The sequence below is a fragment of the Aptenodytes patagonicus genome, chromosome 8, assembly GCF_965638725.1.
Source record: "Aptenodytes patagonicus chromosome 8, bAptPat1.pri.cur, whole genome shotgun sequence".
Lineage (NCBI taxonomy): Eukaryota > Metazoa > Chordata > Aves > Sphenisciformes > Spheniscidae > Aptenodytes > Aptenodytes patagonicus.
Window position 1 is genome coordinate 12,153,378 of NC_134956.1, and position 13,940 is coordinate 12,167,317.

Below are 13,940 nucleotides of genomic sequence, written 5' to 3' on the forward strand. Positions count from 1 at the left end.
CAAGGCAGAACTGAGGATTCAACAATAAAGACACAATTTGGTCAAGAGGCATCTGCACATCTGCTTTTCAGTTCCCACCCTTCCAGTGGTTTGAAGAACACAAGTGCAGTGACCACAGGAAAGAAGCTACTACGTACTGCAAAATTAACCAGCATTTAAACTCCACAGAGATGGGAGAAAGAGCAATGGGGACTAGGACATGGGGGAAACAGGGCAGCAGAACTCAGGTTCTCAAGGACTGATTTTCTGAGTTGCAATTGTGAATGTAGCAGAGATACTTAAAATCCTCCAAAGAACAAACTGGTTTGCCTAAATCAGGAGGAAAGAGACTGATTTTTCATCTACCCTTAAAGCAGTCAGCATGCTTTATTGTGTATAGGAATTCCCCTGTTTTCCCTGTCCCCAAAAAGTTCACCTTAAAAAAAAATCCCAAAAAAACCCACACCGCACACGCCCCCCCCCCCCCCCGAACAACTCACCAGTAGTGGAAATAGGTCAGTGCCACAGAGCCACCCTGCAGTAACAAAACCAGCCGGCTCTGCCTAGAGCAGGAGCTGCAGCGAGCAAAAGTGCAGACACGCGAGGCCAGAACAGTTCCCCGATGAAACATTTTGGTCTCAGGCTGTCAGGCTCGTAATCATTTCTTAGAATTATGAAAGGCACCTTGACCCCAGGCCTTCCACAACTGGTTTTAAAGTGCCTGATAAAAGGCCCAGCAGAGGTGAACAAGCCCTTTTACCAGGGATCCACAAGGGGATCTGGCCTCATGAATTAACTGCAGCTTTATGGGGATGGATGAACAGGCATTGGATTAGCAGAGTGTGGCTGGTTAACAGACCCAGATGACATGCAAGATAACGGGGTGGGGAGAAGAAGCACTTAAGGCAGATTTAGTGACAGCTGCCTCACACTGAACCATTCACACTGCAAATGGGGAGTCCCCATTCCTCTGAGCCATCAGAGAAACGTTACTATATGCTGGAAGGAGAGGAAGGAAAAGGCAGAGAGGGAAGGAGACTCACACCTCAATCCTGCCACGTCTCCTACCAGTAAGAGGTGCAATGTTAAAAGCTCTCATGTCTCATGAGAATCCAGGTACTGCCTGGCACAGACTAGCAGCCGGGAGTTAGTCAAAATCCGATATGGGACTGACATGTGCTAGACTTTGAGCAGAATCCTCTCAGTCCACCCACTCTTTCCCCATTTGGAGAACAGGAATATTTGTCCTCCTCCCCTTCTCTCCACAGCCTCTATAAGGACTTTGAGATTTAGTGCTTTTAAAATGTTTTGTAGTGAAAGCAGACAGCAAAAGCTGTGCCTGCCTCCGCATCTCTAAGCACTATTCCCCCCATGCCATCCAATCTCTTTGGACTGACTTACACAGTCAATGTTATCCGACATATTCAGGATGATGTAGTTTTTCCCCGCAAGGTTGCTCCAGTCTTTGCAGATCACCTGGAGAGACAAGGCATAAAGACAGCTGGGTATGGGTAGCAAATGCAGCTCTCCTGCTGAAAGCATGGGATACACAAGGGACAGGAGCAAGGGGCTGTGCCATACCCCAGAGAAGCGCTCCTCAAAGGAAGCAACTGTCCTCTAACGCTCTGCACTAAGGAGGAAACACTATTTCAGTGCTAGCACATGGGGCAGGGACAAGGTACTGTGCCAGCTTGCCACAGCCCAGCTTACCTCCCACCTGTATCTAGACTCCAGGAGGACTCAGATACTCAGTGGAAAGCTCTCTAGCCTGCAGCCTTATCCTGTATGTGATCAGCACTTAACACAACATAAAACCTAACCAGGAGCCTCTGTGGTCCTTAAACAAACTGGTGAGACAGGGCAGCACTTTGCAGGCAGGATCAGACGCACAGAGGGACTAAGTCACTTGCTCAGGGACCCGAGTACCATGGGGCAGAAAGCAAAATTAAAAGCTTTCCCTGATACTTTCTCACCAGCCAGCTCCTGCTACCTGTCTTCTCTTAACCAGCTGCCAGTTTGCAGGATTCAGGAACTGCAGTTCACCTCACACCTCCTCTCCCACAGGCTCTCCTAGACTAACATCCTCACAGATCTCTGTACCCTGCTCCACCTGCTCTGCATCTGGTCCCTGCAGGCAGCAGCAGCAGCAAAAATAGCACTTCCTTCTCACTCCCTTTCCAGAAAACCCTGGGGGCATTTTTGTCCTGACACTTCCAATAATGCAGGCTGAGGAAACAAGGAGTTTTTGCTGCTGTGCATGCCCCAGAGGGCAGGCATTTATTAGAAGCAGGATTCTGTGCAGCAGTTCGCTGGGGAAGATGTTAGGGGGCACAGCTTTCACCAAGGATGGTGGATATCCTTAAGAAGTGCTGTGAAAAACATCCCCCAAAATTCAGTTTTGGCTGGGTGAACAGAAGCAGCTACTTCCACCAGCCAGACTTCAGGATGTGGGTAAGGTTAAGGGGTTAAACACTCCCCCAAAGAGAAGTACCCAAATATCTCCACTGCAACCTCCCACCCACTCCCTGCTCCCAGTGCTACCTGTGCTGAGTCCCAGGGCAGCTCTGTTGGCAGCATGGCCATGCGGGCGTCCCCAGCCTGCGGTGACAAGCTCCTTTCTGCTGCCACAGTCTCAGTGGCTGACTCGGTGTCATTCCAAACGGGATCCAGTGCAGGCTCGTCAGCCCTGTCCCACAGAGACGCAGAAGAAGTGGGGTGCTGCTCACTGCCAGAAAGAGTCTGGGTGCCTGGGGAGCTGCCCCCAGGAGAGGGTGTCCCCACAGGCATTTCCACAGTCTGCTCCATTTCAGTTAGCACCGTGGGCTCCAGCATCTCCCACCCCACCATGGTCTCTGAGACCTCCTCTCTGGCTGAATGCTCTTCCCCAACAGCCTCCACCATGGTCTCTGCAAGCTCTGCTCTTGTGGTACTCACAGTCGTCTCCGAATCTGCTCCCCCAACAGCCCACGTGTCCCCAGCTGTCACCTCAAAGGGCTCTTCTGAAATACTGGGAGACCTCGCAGCAGTACTAGTAGAAAAAATAGAGGACACAGGCAGAAGACCTGGTCCCATGCTGCTCCCAAGGTCTAAGCCTGGAGGAACAGAGTCCTCTTCTTGCCCTCCTATGGCTGCCTCGGTCACACCTGGCCTTGCAGAGGCTGTGGAAAACAGAAGGGAGAAGGACTCCTCTTGGCCCACTGGTTCAGAAGATGTAACCTCTGGCCCAGAGGTCTGGAGGCTCTCCACTCCTCCTCTTGAGTGGTCTATAGGGAGCAGCCCCTCCTCTTCCTCCAGCGTGCTGGAGAAAGGCATGTGCAAGTTAGGCTCAACAAATTCTGCTGGCGGCTGGACAGTGGCTGTTTCCCAGTTGTCTTTCACCTGTGTCCCATTCCCTTTCAGCAGGGCCTTCTGAGATGCAGCAGGAAAGCTGTAATCTAAAAAGAGATCCAAAAGACTTCATGTCACATCCCAAGTAACCATCAAAGGCAGAGAGATGGCCCCATTATATGTGCCTAGCCACAGATGGGGTCAAATGGCAGAGACTCTCTAAGAGCAGGTAGCCTGCCACTGATAAGAACAATCCCATCTGACAAGTGCAGTGCAACCTTCTGTACTTCCCCAGCTCCCTGTACCATCCCAGCAAACCCACTTTCCCTAGGGATAATTCACACGTTCATTCTCCCCACTCCTTTCTGTCCTGAAGGTGTTTTCACAGACTTGCTAGCCAGGAGATCTGCAAATAACAGCTTTGATACCTGACATCTCCAAGGTGAGGTCATGAGTGTTAAGAATTAAGCTGGGACCCAGGGACTAATTTCACATGGGATTCAGAAAGATACTGGGTGGTAGCAGCAGTCAGCCACATGCTAAATGGGAAATACTAGGGAAGAGAAACAGCACAGCAAACCAAACCCTACTCCCTGGCACGCCCAAGTAATACCACCAAAACCTGAATCAACCTGGGCATCTTCAAAATGCAGAACTTCAGTTCGTACAGCACTTCACAGCAGAAAAGTCATCCCACAAACATCTGCATTATGAGTTTTCTGTGTCATTAAGGAACAGTTTTGCTGCAGCAAAACAGAAGCCAAAAACAGGAGCCAAATCTAAGTCCCCTCCCTCCAACTCCAGCCCCTGGTTGTTCTGTGGCTCTGACCATGAATGCATGTGATGTTGCTAGACAAATGTAGATGCTGAAGGAGAAAGATGCACCTTACAAACATAAGGTCAGAGCAGGCAGTGGCTTATTCTGGAAGCCCAGCAAGAGGCTGGGATCCCAAGATAAGGAGAGTATCTGTAAGACCAGACACATTAAGCTCAGAGTGGCAGGCATAAATCCAGCAGGCATAAATCAACCTTCAAATTTCTTGAGAAATTGCCTGTACCCGAGGAGCTCCGTTTCAGGAGTTTGCATCCCAGTTAACTCCCTTTCTCCCCAAGATGAGCACAGCACATATTCTGACTGAGAACGGGAAGGAAGAGGATCCCTCCACAGCCAGAAACGAGCACCCTGCCCTGTCTATAGCTACTGTTGTTATGTGACTGAAATCCCCAAGGCCCCCACCTCCTCTCCTGCCTGCCAAAACAGATGCTCCACTAAGCACAGTGGGCAGCAGCTGTCTGGATGCCTTACAGAGGAGATCTCCACAAGGAAACTCTACGCATCCCTGACTCCAATCCATCGCTTGCTGCTCCCGGAGCAGGTATGAGCTCCCGGGCAGGGAGGGCCATGTCAGCAAACATATCCATTGCCTTGGATATTCCCTGGCAACCAGGACTGCCCATGCTGCTTCTCCATGCTCCTCCCCATCCCTCCTGAGTGGAGAACCACACTGCTCCCTCCACCCCAAGCAGGAGGTGCAAAGATGCTCCTATTCAGCTGGCAAGTGCCTTCCCTAACCCACAGCTCATTCCCTTCATGCTGTCAGTAGCTCCCTCCAGATGCTACCCAAAGATGAGCATGATCCAGCTGCTGACCTTCAGGGTCATAATGTGGTGACTGTCTCCCATTTCTGGCTGCAAACAGGCCACTGAGATCTACTGACCACCGCAGGCAGAAACAATGTCCACTTTGCTGCTGTGTTTCAATAGAGAGCACCCATCCTGACTGAGACTCTACCCAAAGACCCTGAGGATTAAAAGACTACTGCTACCCAACAGCCTACCTGGTGATGCTCCCTCAGAGGGCAAGGAGGCTGGTAAGAGCAATCAGCGGCAGCACAAACAAAAAACATCTCCCCTCCACTGCCTGGCATCGGTCTTCCCAAAGGCCCTTACCAACAGCTACACGTCCCAATGTCTGCAGACACAGTTACTGCCTTGCTAGGCGGATGGTGGTTAGCGGCAGGAACAGCCACAGACCACAGGATTGAGGACATTAGGTCGGGACCCTCTTCAGACAGATGGTGAGGGTTTAGTGCATCTCCCAGGGCTCTGCTGCTCCTCCTGCTGCAGGGATACTCAGGATTTGCACCAAAAACACTAACCTCAGCAGGAACCCTGCCTGCCCTGATGTGCTGTGAGTGTAAAGTGAGGGTTTCACCCCTTAAACACGGCCCTGTCAGATGAGATGTTATTTTCAAGGATCAGTGATCCAATCTGCCATCTCCTTTGCCTAAAGACACTCTCATCTATTCTCGACTCCTCTGCACCTCCTCTCTTCCCTGCCCCTCTTCCCACCTGGAGGAGAGTAAGAACTGGCAGATGGGCACAGCAGAAAAACAAACCAGGAAAAAGGAGCAGTTTGCCCCATGGGAGCTAGAAATGCTCCTGGCCTGTCAGCTCTCCTTTGAAGTCACACATTCGACCTTTCCTCAAGGTGCTCTGTCACAGATTAGCTAGCTCCTGTGGGGGAAAGCCCCACGTGGTGCAGCCATGCTGCCTTTCCACCAAGATCTAAGGACGCCAGAAGGACTGCCGCCTCTGCCATCTCTCCAGGGCGATGGAAGCTCAGGGAGAACCCATCCCACTTTCTCCCAGCAGGCTTCTGTCTTACAAGGCAGCCAAAGACAGAAACCTGAGCTGCTTCTCTGGGCCAACAAATCAACAAGGCAGAAGCAGACACAGGAATCCTCACACTCACTGGTAATTGAGTTAACATCCCCACTTGCAACCAGTCTCTCCACTATCCTGCATGCTAAGCTGTGAGCATCCTTCTCCTGTCTGATTCATAAGACCCCACTGATTATAACCTCAACTCCCCTCAAATCTTGCGAGGGCTGTTACTCAGATTCGCATGGAGAACAGTGAAACTCTAGGCATTTTGGTCAGAGTTGTGCTGGTTTGTGCTCCTTAAAACAAGGAATTCTCTGTACAACCCAGTTCCCAAAGGGGTTCAATCACTTTCCAGGTTCAGAGGTTCAGGGATGGTGAGTCAATCCTTCCTTCCAGACTTTCCAGCTAGACACTTGGTTGCTGTCTGGAACCACCTCCTACTGTCTCACTACCAAGGGCGTCTTGTCCACTTCTCAAGATCAGGTCTCTTTAAGGCACTCATATTTTCTTAGTTTACATCCCTCTTCTATGATTTGAAGGAATTTTTGCACCCTGTCCACCTCCTTGGTATGATCCCAGCCACTAAGCTAGTCCCAGCATCTTCTTCCCAAGACTCCTTCCAGACAAGCTGGTTTCTGTCACTCATCTGTGTAATGCAGAGCTAAGAGCTTCCCCACTGGAAGAGTCTTTTCGGCATTTCCCTTGATTCCCCTTCACCCCAGCCCTAAGGGGACTCAAAGAGTATCTCCCATTTTTAGCAGCTCCTTCCAACATTCAGCTAGCAGTTCCTCTTCAGCAAGTGGTCTTTTAGACCCTGCAACCCACTGGCCCACCTGGTTGTCCTCTCCCTTCGGCTGACCCTCTTCACCTGGGTCCCACGCCCTGGGCACATGGAAGTGCACCCACAGACCTTCCCACCTACCTATGCCAGTGCTATCCACTCCCATCCCCACCAGCTTTTGTGGAGAAAAACAGCAACCACAGAACAGAGAGGCCAGACAGACTCAGGTGACCTGTGCTCCTGCTGCAGAAGTGGGGCAGAGTTTTCTGTTAAAGGAGACAGGTATTATGGAGCTGGCTGCAGTGCCAGATTCGTCAGGCTGGTTTATCAGCTCATTAAACTTCAGTGAGGAAGCAGAGCGCTGCCAAAGAGAAGGGTGCCTGGGAAGGGAAGAGGTAGTAACTGCACGTCATCAGCTCCTTCCCTGCCAGGGTCTACTCTGTAAGTCTCCCACCAAGATCAGCAGTAGGTTGGAGCACAAGAGGAACTTGTGGCCACACGCAGAGGTTTCATGTGCCACGTACCCCTTCCAGCCACAAACAAGAGCAGCCAAGCCATGATGGAGCCAGCCTGATCGCAGAGGGGGACAGCTCAGGAGAACTGCCCACTGGAATCAGGAAACTGTCTCAGCATCTCTGGCCAAAGAGTGTAGCAGGCAGCCACAGCTCCACGTCACGTTCTGTCCCAGAGCTTCTCAGTCATACCATCCCCTTGGGAGTCTGGTTCACCGATATGAAATTCCACACCTCCACCTCACCTCCTTGCCACCACATCCTTAGCTACACCCCTTAATGCTTTCCACCAGTAATTATATTACTCACATTGCAGCATCCAGCTGTCTTCGCCTCCCCCAACCCCCTCCAGCTTTTATCTTCCAAGCTCTCTTGCAAAGACCCTCAGGCACTATTTTCTAAAGAAACGATCTTGCACAGCCCTCCTGCCACTCCAAGTCCTGCCCTTTGCATCTCCCAGCAGACCTAGGTCTGGGTCACATAGATTCATTTCCTTTGCCTGGGGAGATGATTTGCCCTGGGAGAGGTGAACATGAGCTCCAAACCTCTGCAAGAGCTGCCATTTAGGCGATGTCCTGCTTCCTCTGCAATCAATACCGAAACTTCCTTGACACCAGATGAGCCAACATTTGGCACTGTGCCAAAGCATGACTCCTCTGCCAGACATTTAATTCATTACATTTCTGCTTCTCCTTCATTCGGAAGAGCTGGTTACTGCCCTACAAGGTTCCCTACCCTGTATTTGCCACTATGAGCTGTTTAAAGCAACTGCAACAGCTCAGAAAAAGGGTGACCCTCATTGCTTTTAGTACACATAACCTGACCATAAGGTCTTTATTGGATTAAACTGGAAGATCATGTTAACCAGTGATTGAATTACTGATAACTAGAAGGCACTGTAATAAAGGCAAGAACATTCCTGGGCTCCCACCACAACAACACAGCCAGATAGCACCATTCACACTAAAGCAGGTGCCAACTTCAGGAAGTCCAAGGTGCACTCTACTCACTGCTTATAATGCAGCCAGGTCTGAGGTGGTATCCACTCACGGTTTTGCAGTATAGAGCAGTGAGGCTTACTGCCAAAAGGCATACTCCATCTGATTGAAACTGCAGGGGGATTTTAAAGAGGCAAAATGCAATTACTGGTGCTGGAATTGAGCCAGTTGGGGCTAATATCCTAATCTTCCAGAAGAGCTAGAAGAAGTTACTATCTGCGACTCCAAGACGGGTCCACACACACAAAAGAGATCATAGCTAAAAGAGAGACCCAGGGTAGCAAAGTGGTTAGGTCTCATTATGCTTGGAATTTGCTTCAGGTAGAGACTGGGCACCAAGTGCTACAGCTGTTCCCAAATAGCCCCATGCCTTTTTCCTGTTCAGTGTATGAACTGCAATAAGGCCAGAATAAGCCACCCTTACCCAAACACAGAGTCGGTCAGGGATAGCTGCACCAGAATAACTCTATGCAAAGAGAAACTGTCTTTGTCACAGGTCAGCCTTTGCCAGCAATGTCTTGGTTGACATGGCTCGTCCCAAGATAGATCACCTAACATGTCAGTGCACACTAAGCCAGAGCATAAACAAGAGGCATCCTGGGAGCTGAGCTCAGGCAGGGGGCTGCTCAGCACTAAGCTTCTTATGTAGACAGTCTTTACCAGGTGCTTCATTTCATTAATGCTTGGGTTGAAGATGGTATTAAGAACTGCAGATTTGCTGTCAGTCTGGATGAAGAGGCAGCAGATTTCAGTAAGGCTGAGAGATACCGGGATCTCTCTGGCCAGAGGCAAGTAATTAATCATGGAAGGAAGTGAATCGCACTATCAGAGAAGAGTTGGGGATGGAAGATATTTTATCCCATTAGCTGGTCAGAAAACTTATTTTTCTTTGAATACAGTCCTTCTAACTTGTCTGTCCTGCTATCCCTCATTCTAGCTCTCCTGAGAATCCCTTCTGCTAATTGCTATGAATAATTAAAAGATTACAATTCCCCACGCCCCCCCCCCAAAGTGCCACATGCCATCCTAGTGAATCACCAACCTGTAAGACTAGATTTGATAGCTCCTAGCACAGTCATACCTTGGTCTTCAAAGGCACAACCTTGGAGCTAAAAGAGCAGACCCTGGCTGTAACGAAGCGAGCTTCATGCTAGCCCACCATCACACTGGAAGATGTGATGATGCACTCCAATCTTTGGAGGCTCAGCTGTTGGGTGAGGGAGGACAGGGATTAAGTGCCTTCATTCACCAGACATTCACAAGTCTTGTATCAGTTTTTGGGAGCCTGCACTTCCCAGCAATTAATGATTAGACTGCCTCAACCTAGAGCCTTCACTGGAAGGGGAACACATGGGGCACTGTGTTCTGACTGGCCAAAGGAGAACATCGAGAGGTGCGAACCAGGGAGCACTCCAGGATGGATACGCCACCATATAACTCTTTCACTAAAAATCAGGGACTCAAAGGGACCCGCAGCCCTAATGACTCCCATCTCCTAGCCCTAAAGGTAGAAGAGATGTTGCATCTGTTGCTCAGGAAATCCAGTGTGACAGTAGGAAACACAGGGGATTGGAAGCCTCCAGGCAAAACAAGATGGGGAAGATGGGAAGAAGGGAAAGGAGGACAAGGAGGGCCAAATGTGAGTCCCTGCAGGTCCACTCTATCTTCAGGGTTGATCCGTGGCTCAGGCCAACTTGATACCAAAGGTGAACCAAAGCAGCCAAACCCAAACTACAACCTGAGATGCTTCTGGGTTCCCTGGCAGCCTGAAGTTAGTGGAATGCAGAAGTAACAGGTTCACAGCTCCACTGACTTGCCTCTTGGCTGAAGTATAAGTCACACGCTGCTTCTTTCCGTAAGGATATGGCATCCGCATTCCCACCAGACGTAATCCATCTCTTCCAGATGCAGCTCCACTGGGTAGCAGCTGTGCATGGATAAGCACACATACAAGCGTGCACTTTTGTGCACACTCAGACAGAATGAGACAAATCTCAGGGTCCTTCCGCGGGCTGGCGCTCACTGATGTCAATATAGATTTACTGTTCCATAGCATAAATCAGCAAAAGTACATTATTCAGGAGAATCAGAGCCCCAGGCTGAGCTGTGCCCTGCCAGTGGGAGTTTGTTCTCACTTTCTAACGGACTAACAGGTGGCCCTAGATGCCACATGTTTTCCAGAAATATTTTTAAAGGATGTTCGAGTGCACTTAAAAAAAAAAAAAGAGCAGCAGCTGCAGATTGTTATTACTTTTTATCTCTTGCAGCCTCAAAGTCACACAAAGGCAGGGGAGTCTCCCCACACAGACTTCAGAAGGACATTAAAAAAAAAAAAAAAGAGAGATGACTAATACAGCTTTGAAATCTCAGGAGATCTGGCCTATCTGCAAGACCACCACCAATTCCAGGCCCAATATCTTTACACCAAACAGAGAAAGAAGCCAGCACAGGTCTCCTTTCATAGCAGGAAATTTTTTCTCTCCAATAGTATAACAATCTTGTTTTGTGCCTTGATTGATACAGGGTCTCAAATCTCTGCCTGGGACAGAGCTACCAACTATGCCAGGCTACACTTCACTGTCATAGAATCATAGAATCATTTAGGTTGGAAAAGACCTCTAAGATCATCAAGTCCAACCATTAATCTAGCACTGCCAAGTCCACCACTAACCCATGTCCCTAAGCACCACATCTACATGTCTTTCAAACACCTCCAGGGATGGGGACTCAACCACTTCCCTGGGCAGCCTCTTCCAATGCTTGACAACCCTTTCGGTGAAGAAATTTTTCCTAATATCCAATCTAAACCTCCCCTGGCACAACTTGAGGCTGTTTCCTCTTGTCCTATCGCTTGTTACTTGGGAGAAGAGACCAACACCCACCTCGCTACAACCTCCTTTCAGGTAGTTGTAGAGAGCGATGAGGTCTCCCCTCAGCCTCCTTTTCTCCAGGCTAAACAACCCCAGTTCCCTCAGCCGCTCCTCATCAGACTTGTTCTCCAGACCCCTCACCAGCCTCGTTGCCCTTCTCTGGACACGCTCCAGCACCTCAACGTCCTTCTTGTAGTGAGGGGCCCAAAACTGAACACAGTATTCGAGGTGCGGCCTCACCAGGGCCGAGCACAGGGGCACGATCACTTCCCTACTCCTGCTGGCCACACTATTTCTGATACAGGCCAGGATGCCATTGGTCTTCTTGGCCACCTGGGCACACTGCCGGCTCATGTTCAGCCGGCTGTCGACCAGCACCCCCAGGTCCTTTTCCACCAGGCAGCTTTCCAGCCACTCTTCCCCAAGCCTGTAGTGTTGCATGGGGTCATTGTGACCCAAGTGCAGGACCCGGCACTTGGCCTTGTTGAACCTCATACAACTGGCCTGGGCCCATCGATCCAGCCTGTCCAGGTCCCTCTGCAGAGCCTTCCTACCCTCGAGCAGATCAACACTCCCGCCCAACTTGGTGTCATCTGTAAACTTACTGAGGGTGCACTTGATCCCCTCGTCCAGATCATTGATAAAGATATTAAACAGAACTGGCCCCAGTACTGAGCCCTGGGGAACACCACTTGTGACCAGCTGCCAACTGGATGTAACTCCATTCACCACCACTCTTTGGGCCTGGCCATCCAGCCAGATTTTTACCCAGCGAAGAGTACGCCCATCCAAGCCATTGAGCAGACAGTTTCTTCAGGAGAATGCTGTGGGAAACTGTGTCAAAGACTTTACTAAAGTCTAGGTAGACACAGCCTTTCCCTCGTCCACTAAGCGGGTCACCTTGTCATAGAAGGAGATCAGGTTGGTCAAGCAGGACTTGCCTTTCACAAACCCATGCTGACTGGGCCTGATCACCTGGTTGTCCTGTACGTGCCATGTGATGGCACTCAAGGTGATCTGCTCCATAACCTTCCCGGGCACCGAGGTCAGACTGACAGGCCTGTAGTCCCCCAGATCGTCCTTCTGGCCCTTCCTGTAGATGGGCGTCACATTTGCTAACCTCCACTCAACTGGGACCTCCCTGGTTAGCCGGGACTGCTGATAAAGGATTGAAAGTGGCTTGGCGAGCACTTCTGCCAGCTCCCTCAGCACCCTTGGGTGGATCCCAACGGGCCCCATAGACTTGTGTGTGTCTAGGTGGTGTAGCAAGTCACTAACCATTTCCCCTTGGATTATGGGGGCTTCATTCTGCTCCCCGACCCTGTCTTCCAGCTCAGGGGGCTGGGTACCCGGAGAACAACTGGTCTTACTATTAAAGACTGAGGCAAAGGCGGCATTAAGTACCTCAGCCTTTTCCTCATCGTTTGTCACTTTGTTTCCCCCCGCATCCAATAAAGGATGGAGATTCTCCTTAGCCCTCTGTCGTTCGGAGAGAAATCCCACATAAGGAAAACTTATACCATAAACTTTTTTTTTTTCTTAAACAGCAGCTGTTTGAAACTGTTTAAGGGATTTATATGTTGAAAATAACCTAACAGATGTCATCACACAGTTCTACAAGGTATCACATGGCATCTGTCACACATGCAGCACGTAAGATCCATTGGTTGTGTGCATTCCTCATGCACAGGCTTTGCATGACAGGAGAAGGCTGCCCAATTTAGGGATGCTATTACAATATCCTTTATTGTAAAATGACACACAGCAGGTTTCTAATTAAATTTTAAGTAGAAATGCTCTCCCAGCTCTTGAATAATTCAAACTGTTCTATTAACCAAGGTTCTGAAATGCCACTGAGACACAAGCTCTGGACACAGCAACGGCCAGGGGAAAAAACAGTGCTTGGAAGCACAGAAGTGGTTAGCTGGGCAGTGGATAGGGCAGGGTACACGTAAAGGACAGCTGAAAGAGCACATCTGTTCATGCAGGAAAGCACTGCAGGCAAGAACGGAAGGAGAGAGGAGCGTGTTCTGCATACAAATGGGGCGAGGCATGTGCAAGAGGCGAGGCTGGGTTCGGTACCCAGCGCATCTCGCTCTCAATGCACAAGCACATGCTGTTCTCCAAGTCACGTCCAGATCTGTGAGTACATGCAGGTGCCTGCTGGCACACAAATAAAAGCACCGCTGAGCACGCTGCCAGCGCGTGAGAGCGGCTAAGCCAGAGCATGTCCCAAGGATGCGCTGGTAGGAACACGCACCATCCGCCCCCAGCATTGCTGCAGAGGCAGCATCTGCACAGCTTCCCCACGGCCAGGCCTGCAAGTGCCCCGGGGGCCACATGAGCTGCAGGGCAGCAAGACCACAGCCAGATGAGTTTAGCAGAAATGTTAGTGAGCAAAGGGCTTTGGAGACCTAAGCTGGGATGGCCCTTGCCCCGCATAGCGTGCACTGTGCCCCAGCAGGCAGCCTGAGCCATAGCACTGCGGCAGCCCTCAGCCCTGTGTGAGCACAGGTCTTTAAGGTCACAGAAATAGGAGTGAAGATAAAACAAGAGTTGTGCTTTCTAATTGCAGACCTCAGTCAGACCTGCTGAGAGGGAGGCAGTGATACCGGATAAGGGAGGAGGGATAAGGCTGAAGCCTGGCCCCTGGGTAACACTTAATACATGCCCCACATGACACTTAAGAGCAGGAGCATGTGAAATAATCTCCTAAGCTACTGGAAACCCTGCAACGCTCCTCCTCCTTCCTCCCATCCCTCTCCCTGAGAGCATCTCAAAGCCAATGACGGGCTTGGGGGAGACC

The 13,940-nt window shown here is 50.3% G+C and overlaps 1 protein-coding gene across 1 annotated transcript in view; it reads right to left on the reverse strand.

The window, feature by feature from the left end:
• PODXL2 (podocalyxin like 2) overlaps positions 1-13,940 on the reverse strand; it is a 35,671-nt gene that overhangs the window by 10,193 nt on the left and 11,538 nt on the right. Inside the window, exons 3-4 of the mRNA XM_076346383.1 lie at positions 2,521-3,413; positions 1,381-1,455 (exon numbers count right to left, since the gene is read on the reverse strand). Coding sequence (XP_076202498.1) covers positions 1,381-1,455; positions 2,521-3,413 — 968 coding nt within the window. The remainder of the gene's footprint in view (positions 1-1,380; positions 1,456-2,520; positions 3,414-13,940) is intronic.